General features: G+C 37.7%; 2 protein-coding genes across 3 annotated transcripts; one reads left to right on the top strand and one right to left on the bottom strand.

Annotated features, from left to right (window-relative positions):
• On the top strand, positions 5,277–7,320 carry LOC104786874 (CASP-like protein 5A2). Of its 2 annotated transcripts, none has more exons than XM_010512328.2 (4): positions 5,277–5,450; positions 5,653–6,012; positions 6,615–6,747; positions 6,850–7,320. In XM_010512328.2, the coding sequence occupies exons 2-4, from the start codon at positions 5,798–5,800 to the stop codon at positions 7,039–7,041; spliced, it is 540 nt and encodes a 179-aa protein (XP_010510630.1). In that variant the 5' UTR covers positions 5,277–5,450; positions 5,653–5,797; the 3' UTR covers positions 7,042–7,320. The 2 variants fall into 2 exon arrangements, with proteins under 2 accessions (XP_010510630.1, XP_010510631.1); XM_010512329.2 differs by having other exon boundaries at positions 5,606–6,012.
• On the bottom strand, positions 7,538–9,928 carry LOC104786873 (double-stranded RNA-binding protein 2). Its single transcript, XM_010512326.2, has 3 exons — positions 9,401–9,928; positions 8,766–8,985; positions 7,538–8,633 (listed from the first exon to the last, which is right to left on the bottom strand). Exons 1-3 carry the CDS (start codon positions 9,644–9,646, stop codon positions 7,759–7,761), a joined length of 1,341 nt encoding a protein of 446 aa, XP_010510628.1. The 5' UTR covers positions 9,647–9,928; the 3' UTR covers positions 7,538–7,758.

The raw sequence follows: 10,188 nt of genomic DNA, 5'->3' as shown, positions 1-10,188 counted from the left end.
AAAAAAAAAAAAAAAAAAAAAATCCTCTTAAGGCAAGCCAGCGTTGGAGAGCCTCCGCATAGTGTTGCATCCCCTTGCAATGATAACCAAGAAGTTGATTCTGAACCTGTCTGACAATCCACGTACTTTTGATATCAGTGAAATTATTTATAAGACACATAAAATCTTACATATAATAATAAATGAGATTATTAACTTTGAATTGTAACTAAAAGGAGTGCGAGTTTTTTAATTAGTATTTATTACAAAAACGTTTGTGACATTATTAACTAATTTGTAACATAAGTAAAAGACATATAAATATGACACTATCTAATCTCAATAGTCAATAACTTAGCAACTAGAATTAGAAGTGATTAAAAATATATCTTTTTGAAAAATAATTTGAAATTTTCAAGGAAAAAAAAAGATGAAAACAATTATTTGTTTCTTAACCTTTTTAATATTTCTTTCATCATGTAAGTTTATTTTCATACAATAGGGCAAATATGCTTCATGTTTCATATTTTAAAGAATATTTGTTTGCTCTTTTTATTTTTTACAGGTACATCGAATATCATGACAACAAAATATTTAGAAGAAAATGCCCCTTCCTTTAAACATGCAGAAAGCCCTGATGCTAAACGTGAAGCTAATTTTTGTCATATGTGTCGACAGTATTGTAGAAGAAATCACAGTACGTTCAAAAAATGTAAAGCCAAAAGTGTTTGTCGTTGTACTCAAAATTATAATGTCGATGATCCTGATACGGATACCCATAAGGATTACTACCCATATATTAATAAGGATTACTACTACCCATATATTAATAAGGATTACTACTATTAAATATAATAAAATAATTTTTAAAGTACGTAAGTCTGAAAATTGATGGGAAGATATTAAAGTTACTTCCTAGGACCCAAACTGCAGAATCTTCTATGTATTAGATATCTTTTGTTTTGTTTTGTTTACAATTTAGTTTTGTTTGCAATTTTACATTCGTCTTCTTATATCTTGAACAATTTTTGATGGATCCTTCGTCCTTGTATAATTCCTATGTTGAAGAAAACAGTCGGCAAGCCCAACAAATGGAAGTTGAGATCATTGTGTTGGGTATATGCATAATACATTACATCTAAAAACTTCATTGATACAAACGAAAGGAAAACTTTTTTCAGTTTTCTTCTTCAACATGTTTTTATTTATTATACGGCCGGCCATAGAAACCCGCGTTTTTGAACAAGAAATCTATTACACACAAAGGTTATGGTAGGGATTTGACATCATATCAAAATGTTTTGTACGCAAATACATGAGGAACGTGATGGTACATTGGTACTGGCGGACCTATTCATAGAAAAGAGGGGTCAACTGACCCCCGGTTAAATTCACAGCCTTTTTTTTGAATCTAATATAGTAGTTTGGATGGGGTTATTGTACAGTCTCTGAGATTTTGGCTTATTAGTAATGATTGTGTGCTTGCTTGTCAGTGTGTGTGTGTGTGTATGTTCATCTGTGTCAATCAATTCAGCCGTGTGTGTATATGATGAATATATTGACCACTCTGATACACTTTTGCAGTTCTACAAAGAGTTGGCCGCCCACAGCAAGGCTTTGGAATGCACTGAACAGGTCGTACAAGTCGAAAAATAGGTACTCACTTTTGTGGCTGCTTAGCTGACCTGTACACCTAAATGTTAGTAGGCCTTTCTTGATCAATCTGTTCATATGTGAATGACTCTCTGTATGTATAGCCCATCAACGATGGTGTTAATTAGGGGCCTCTAGTGAAGCTCTTCCGCTTCTTCTCTCTTTGGCTAATCATTACTTTCATGGGATGTGATAACACTATATTCACATAACTTAAGTTCCTTGTTAATATGTTAGTGGTTAAAGTTTGGTTATTGCCAAATCCTTCTGTGTATGTGAATTTTAGTAGCTTTATGGCTTCATTGACTCTGCTTTAAGTAATTGGAAAGTGAAAAAGTTTCTAGTTTTTTTAATCCATATCTATGAATGAGGTCATACGATTTACTGTTGATATACTGGAAATTGAAGATCAGACCGTACATTGGTATGTGTATGTGAATTTAGTAGCTTTTATGGCTTCATTGCCTCTGTTTTTTCTTGTTAACTCTTAATAGTCACTGGCTTTGTGTTTGCATTACTTTTTTTCTGATTTCACTCTCTTTTCTTATGTCATGGCTGTGTTCAATTTTTTATGTCTTTGCTTAGGGTTGTGTAGATGATGCATTTGTTTTGGTTTCTGGGTGTTTTGCATTAGTGAGGATTGCGAATCTTATCTGAATCTGTTTCTACTTTTGTGAACTTACTAAGGCTACTTTCCATTGTTCTGTTTTGTACTCTGAAGGTTATAGTGCAAGTGTTTTGATCCCTTTCCCATCAGTGCCGTAGGTTTTATAAGCTCTTCACCATGATGATCCATCAATGTCGTAGGTTTTAAACTCTGGTTTTAGAAATCCCTTTCACATATACGGCTGGCTTCTTCACCCATACATGTGATGCATACTCACTTAATACTCTTATAGTAATTTTAAAACTTTAATTTGTTTCTTGTTTCTTCATATTTTTTTGTATGTGATCAGTATCTTACACTCCTTTGTTTTTGCTATATAGGAATGGCCTGTAGCTAGAAAATTCAGATGCAAACTGGTTGCTAATATGGATGTGTATGAAGAAGAATTCGGTGCTGTAGTAGTAACTAGAGCTGAAGGATGGAGCGCTCAAACTGGAGAAGCTAGTTTAAATTCTACAGTGGATGGAGATGATGATGATGGTGAAGCTGATTCTGTTGAGAAAGATATGTCAGTGCCAATGGTAGAGAAACAGACTCAAACACAATCTCAAAAAGGAAGTTCAAGAGCAAAAAAAAGGCCTAAAGAGAAAGATATGGGTTATAAAACGGACCGAAGCTCTTGAGAAGAAGAATAGAATAGTGGAACAGATGTTGGAGCGTGAGCATGCATATAGTGTTGAGAGTGTAATAGAGACACTTAATGGATTGCCTGGAGTTAGGATGTGGTCTCCATTTTACGAAGCAGCAGTTGAGTGTCTTCTAGCTGATGAAGCGAACCGGCGGGGTTTTATAGCGTATCCTAGGGCTGAAGATAAGATTAGATTTTTGGAGCTTAGGACTAGAAGGAAGCTTGATGATTTGTAGTGTTTTTAATCTTTCCAGATTCTCTGGTAAATGGAAGAATGTTGGAACTTTTCATATCAAGTTGCTTGAGATTGAGAGCATGGCATTAATTGCCTGTTTATGAAGTTATGAACTTTTAATGCAAATTTTTAATTTCCATGAGTTGGTGTTGGTCCTTGATCGTTCTGTTTTCAAGTTTTTACTTATTTGTAGTGATGGAAGCTTTGTGTGCCAACATCACGAATGAATAGGGTCAAGGCCGTTTACCTTATTAGTCACACATCGTTTATTATTTTAGTTAATGATTTTTGTCTATCTTTTTGTTTATGACTTCGTTTACTATTTTAGTTAATAACTTCCTCTATAATTTTTGTTTATGACTTGGGGGCTGTTCGTTTCATCATCTAGATGCAGTATCGTCTTATAAACTCTGAAGAGAGTGTGTGCCTCAATGTAGATTTTGTGATGAATCTGAAGATGAGAAAGAGGAGAAGGCTGAAGAGAATGAAAAGAGGAGGAGAATGAGAATGGCGGCTGATTTGAAGTTTGTTGTGCAATATCTATTCAAACTGTGAATCATCTTGTATAGCTAGCTAGATAACCAAACAAGAGCATTGGTATTCTTCTGCAGGCTACGTACGTTCACCGAAGAACTTGGTATGAACAGATTGGTTCAGTGATTTCTGGTTGGTTATATATGTAAACCACATTGTTTCCATTCCAACATCTAATTTTAGCTAAGGAGTTCAAAGATGATCGCACCTTCAAGAAAGTCATCTACAATGCTGATTATCCAAGAGGAGCTCACCAAATTAGCAGAAGAGGCTGTGGAAGCTGAGGAGGAGAAGGAGAAGAATGAAGAAGATGCATGCAGAGAAGGAGAAAGCAGGTGCCAGGTGGGGAGGAGTTGAAAGCCTAAACTCCTGTTTGATCACATCGCACATATTGAGTCTCTCTCACACAGATACACAGTTGCCTAATGCCTAGTACTCCAGACAAACAAAAATGAGAGTTTGTTTGCAGACAGGGTGAGGTACCTGAGAGACGAGATTATAGAAAGTATAATCGACAAGTAAGTGTGCTTCCCACTATTATATTTTGTTGGTTCCACTCTAGTGTGTGTATGCAGCTGAGTGTGAAGTGAATAGTGATTTTTGAGTTTATGTGGCCAGACACTTGAGGAAGCTGACACAAACATGTGTTTGAAACACACAACGCGACCTTTGTTCTTAAGCATCTTTATCTTCTGAAGAAGATGACTCTCCAGCATCTCAGGTGAGTTACTGAACCAATGCATCTTCCAATGTTTGTTTATGCATCACAGTAGTATTGTTTAAACATTGATCTCTCATATTGCGTACAGGGGATATCACAACTACATTACTTACCGAGCTTTGTTTATGCATTTAAGTATAATTTTTTTTTTTCACAAATTGTATCACATTTTTGATATACGTTGCTAAATTGCTATATAATATAATAAATCATAGCCATTTGTGACAATTTTATTAGAAAATAGTATTAAACTTTTAAAAAGAAAAAATTTACGTAACAATTTTATTGACTTTAGTCACACAGAAAAAGAAAAACTTTAAAATATTAATGAGAAAAAATTGGTGTAGAAAGAAAAATAGAAAATATAGTTTGGTAGTGGATTGATTAAGCTCTTTATAATACTATGGTTTAATTAAGCTTTGTGGTTAATTGTAATTGGACAGTAATCTCTAATACCCCTATTCATCAAAACAATTTCTCAAAAACCCCTCAATGGTAAAAAGATAATATTACCCTTAATGAAGATTGTTAAAGGTTAAATATAATTAAATCGGTAAATGTTCAACGAAAAACACAATAGCTCAGTGGTTGCGAGTTCCATGCGCACCCGCGCGCCCAGAGTTTGAATCCCACTATGCAAGGTACAATTAGGGTGCAACTGGTACAACTAGGGTGCGACGGGTACAACTAAGATGCGATAGGTACAACTGGAGGTTAGTTGTACGTTCAATTTTCTTTTCAAAATTATTAGAGGATAGTTTCGTCATTTTATTAAAGAAGGGGTAGTGAGAATAAGTGGAGGTGATGAAGAAAAGAATTTCTGGTATAGGGGCACCAGAGAATTAAATCCAATTGTAATTCCTTATTTTTCTGATCAAAAGATGACTCACTACTCTTCTCCTCTTCTCTCCCATAAACCTTAAAAACCATTTCCACGATCTGCTTGCTTAGGGTTTCCCCCCCCTCTCTCTCTCTCCCCCAAATCTCCCATGTCTGCTTTCAATTTCTCCATCTCTTCTTGATTCTCTCTCAGGTAAACTCAATTCTCTCTCAACTCCTCCGCATCAACTCGATCTGCGTTCTCAATTTTTTTTTTTTTTTGGATCTCGTCTTCTCCTGTAACCAAATCTAGTTGAAATCAATCCTTGGATTAGTTTTAAAGTTATCGCGATTCGTTGTTTGATTCAGTGTACTGAGAATCCAATTGTGGCTTAATTTGGTGGAATACTCTACAGGAGGGTTAATAGGGTAAGAGTCTTAGATTTGTTGGGTGTTTGATCATTCCATTGGTTGGGAAGAGAGATAGAGAAATGTGTTGAATTGGTGTTGGTGTGTTGGTGGAGGAAAGAGAGAGAGAGAGCTTAAGAAGAAGGAAGAAAAATGAATGTGAGCCATGCATCGGTTCATCCAGTGGAAGATCCTCCAGCAGCAGCTACTGAAGTTGTTAATCCGCCGAGGGTGAGGATGGATGATATGGAAGGCATGCCCGGAACACTACTTGGATTTGCTCTTCGTTTCTTTCAGTTCTTGTTTGCTGCTGCTGCTCTCTGTGTTATGGCTACTACTAGTGATTTCCCTTCCGTTACCGCCTTTTGGTTAGTCCCTTTTTATTATCAACTTGAATCTGTTTAAGCAATCTTTGGATGCCTATGAACTTGATAAATCTGTGTGTGTGTTGTTTCCATTTTCATAATGTGCAATGCAAAATCGGGCGTCAGGTGTGGTCTAGTTTGATGAAGTTTGTGAGTCTATAAATGTCGTTAAGGCTGAATCAGTACCAAATTAATGCCTTTTTGATAGAAAGTGTATAGGGTTCTTTTAAGATTTTGTGTCCAGTGATGTTAGATAGCTGATAACTAGATAAGCTGTCTTTGAGAAGTTTGAATGTTGGATGTAAAGCTTATGTATGTCTTGTTTTCATGCGGTCACTGTGGTTGGTTAATTTGGTTAGTTTGGCATCAGGTGTCTGTTGATAGTTACTTCAGTAAGTTTTCCTTTACAGTGCTGGTGTAATTTGCATGTGCTAGAGAAATGAATTTTTGTAGTAGCATTAAGCTTTGGAGACAATGCAATAACAATCTTGTGAGGGATAGTATATTGGGTTATATATCTGTATGCTTCATATGACTCAACTAAGTTTGGTGACTACTGACTAGTGGCTTTTGCTGAAGATGTTTAAATGTATTTGGTGAATCAGCTACCTAGTTGCAGCTACTGGTCTGCAGAGCTTATGGAGTCTTACATTAGCCATGGTTGACGTCTATGCTATTATGGTCAAACGTTCACTACAGAACCGTCGTCTTGTGAGCTTGTTTGCAATCGGTGATGGGGTAAGAGATTACTACACTCTATGAATCATTTAGCCTCTCAATCTATCACAATTGTATGAGAAAAAGATGGATGATAAGCAATTTTTCCCTTTTAAAATGCAGGTTACATCGACGCTGACCTTTGCAGCGGCTTGTGCATCGGCAGGCATAACGGTTCTCATAGACAACGATCTAAATAGCTGCGGACAAAACCATTGTGTTCAGTTTGAGACATCGACAGCATTAGCCTTCATAAGCTGGTTTGCTGCTTTGCCCTCTTTTCTCTTCAACTTCTGGTCTCTTGCATCTCGTTGACACGACCGCTGTTCAGCAAGATGCGTTTTCATGGTGTGTTTTTCAGTGTATAGTAACTGATTTTTCTTCTTCTTTCTTCGTTTTGGGGTTCGAACCAACTTTCTTCAAACCCAATACTTGGAAACTGGGAATTGTTTTGTACTTGTAGAACCTTATTCATCTTGTTGTTGTACACTGACAAGATTCAGTCGGCTTTGTACTTTGATTGAAGGAATGCTTCATCAAGCTCCCAGTACTTGGAGCATTATTAAAATCTGTTCCCTTGCAAAATGATACATACATGGCTCGTGTTTTAGCTTAATGGGTCTTCAAATATTCAGACTGAATGGTTTAGTCAAAGAACTAACAGTATTGACACCAAAAACAGTTTTGAACTTTCTATGCAAATGGTCGGGGTTGCAAATTTGATTTTTTTTAAACGGTCCAATATGTCTTTTTTGTTTAAGACAAAAGAGCTTGGTTCTTCTGGACTGGAATGACGATAGGTAACAGATAATATAGAAAAGGACACAAACAAACTGAATAGGAAGCGAAACTGATACAATTCTACAATCCAGAGATGGTCATGTTCCTCCTAAAACTCCCAATATAATACAAATCTTTCGGATTATCAAACTACTCGATCCACCGAGTATAATATCGAACGATGACTACTAATGTAACAATTTTCAGAAACCAACCTCAAAAAAACTAAACCCAGAGACAGTCTTCAAGACTTCATATCTTTAGATTCTGCAGTCGTTCTCTTGCTGCTATCTCCGGTTCTCCTTTCAAATCCTTTAATTCTGCTCTCTCTGTTTCCTTGGCTGCTGTTTTCGCACTCTCTGAAATTGGTATAAGACTGTAGTGCTCTCCTTCATCTCCAATTTCAAGAGTATCAGGCAAGACTGGTGTGCTCTCCTTTTCTTGCACCAAAGGCATCCGGGTTTCTCCTACATCAACTGTTGGCTTCACAGCGGTTTGGATATCCACTTTCCTAATTCTAATAGGTGGTGCAGAAGCAAAAACGGGCACTGAGGTTCTGATAGTGACAGGTGGCGCAATTCTCACAGGCTGTGCGGTCCGCATCAGCGACGGGACATATGCAGAAGAAGGTAGCTGAGTGTTGTTTGTACAAGGTGGAGGAGGCATTGGAGGTGCAGAGAAGACCGGTACAGCAGTTCTGATTGTCACAGGTGGAGCCATCCCATGGCATGGTGATCTTAAATGCCTCATAGGAACATAAGGCGGAGCTGCTGTTCCTGGGTTTGCAAATCTCTGCTGTGGCCGCTGGTAGCTGCGGCTTTCCAAGGCTGCTGCCATAATCCTGTCAACACCGGCAGGTACTGCCAAGGATCGGCTGCTTCTAGAAGGTTGTTTTGGGCAAATAAAGGGTAAGATTCTCGATGTAGTTGCAGGAGAAGGCTGTGGACTTGTTGGTCTAGGGTTCTGCATAAAGAACCTCTTGGCAAATGGAACTGGGGCAGTTGAGGAGCTTCCCGTGCCAATATTTTCCTTTATTCGGTAGTTTATCAAGGCTCTTGCTATAATCACCTGTTCAAGTTCGTCAATGTTCTCAGGCTCAGGCATTGAACTTGATGTTTCTTTAGCCACTGTTAACAAGAAGAACATAAAAACACCAAACAAGCCGCACCATGTAAGCAGAGTTACTTTTTCATCAACACTTAACGCTAAAGTAAAACCATAACAAAACTGGAGAAATCAGGTGAGGAAGAAAGACTCACATTGTTTTAGAGAAGACCAAGCAGCCATAGCAGCATTCTTCTCTGCTTGCTTCTTGTTCTTAGCTGGCTCTCCAGTGAATGTGATTCCAGCCAATTCTACAGTGCCAGTAAACACAGGTTGGTGGCCAAGACCAGACCTGAAGGTTGTATATCGCGGTAGAGGAGCTCCAACTCTCTGAGCTATTTCTTGCAACAGGTTCTTGTACACACCAGTCTCATCCTACACAGTCAAGAAGCCAGGACAAGTATGATCAGTCATGCAACAAGAACCAGTGTGCTGTATAAACACTCAACAGAAGGAAGCATGCATCCAAAAATCAAAAGAGTTCATTATTCTACTCTTCAAAGCCCCTAATCAAAATCAAAATAGGCAATAACAAGATTCAAACTTTTGGATCCGTAGATCATCAACTAATCTAAAGCAACAGTGAACGAGAACATCACTCACTCTAACTACAAAACCCAAATCCCTAAGTAAGCAAGTCAGAGATCTCAGCACCGACCCTAAATAACCTAACCACAAGAACTTAAAACCCCATCATGAAACATGCAAATTCAACACACAAAAGCTCAAAAATTCCGAAATTAAAAATGCCAAAAATGGTAAAAAAGGCCAAAAGAGGAGGAGAACAAACCAAGATCCTGGCGGCAAGAGAGTGAGAAGGACCACGATTAGAGAGAGCATTGAGAGCAACTTCAGCAGCAGAGTGCTCAGCTTGACGAAGAGTAGAACAGTACTGAGGACTCTCAAAGATCTCGCCATTAAAGTTAACCGTAGCCTTGAATCGCGGCGCGTGGTCAGGACCTTCTCTGATACAAGTATACGAAGGAAGACTAAAGCAGCTCCTCTGAGCCAGCTCCTGTAGCTGGTTCTTATACATTTTTCTTCTGCCAAATCCCAAAACAAAACCAAACAAAACAAGAGCACAACAAACTCCAATTTCGGAGAGATCAAAGCTTCCTTTTTTTTAGGGCTTTTTCCCCATTTCTTCGACTCTATCTCTTCCAATCATCTAAAATCGTTGGAGGGTTTTGCTCGGTGGGTGATTAAGAAGCCGTGAATGAGATTGAAGATGGTGAAATCAGAGGAAATTTAGGGTTTTTGCAGAGAGAGAGAGAAAAGAGAGAGATGAAGAGGAGGGGGAAGAAGAGAGAGAGAGAGTGTGGGGTTTTTGCTTTAATGGAAGAAAAAAAAAAAAAAAAAAAAAAAAACAAATATATGAAATGATAATAACAATTCGGTTCAATTCGACAATGACTTTTTAAAAATCCAACCTTAACCCGAATATAAACTTCCAAATATTGAACCGAACCAAACGGAACCTTCGGAGTGTTCATACAACTTTACTAGTATTTCCAATTTTCCACTAGGGTTCACTGTTTAACAATGTCACATTTGTGTGGTATTCTTAATTATGTCCCT

Source organism: Camelina sativa, chromosome 5, assembly GCF_000633955.1.
Source record: "Camelina sativa cultivar DH55 chromosome 5, Cs, whole genome shotgun sequence".
Lineage (NCBI taxonomy): Eukaryota > Viridiplantae > Streptophyta > Magnoliopsida > Brassicales > Brassicaceae > Camelina > Camelina sativa.
Note: the sequence above shows the minus strand (reverse complement) of the source record. Positions and strands in the feature narration are given on the sequence as shown.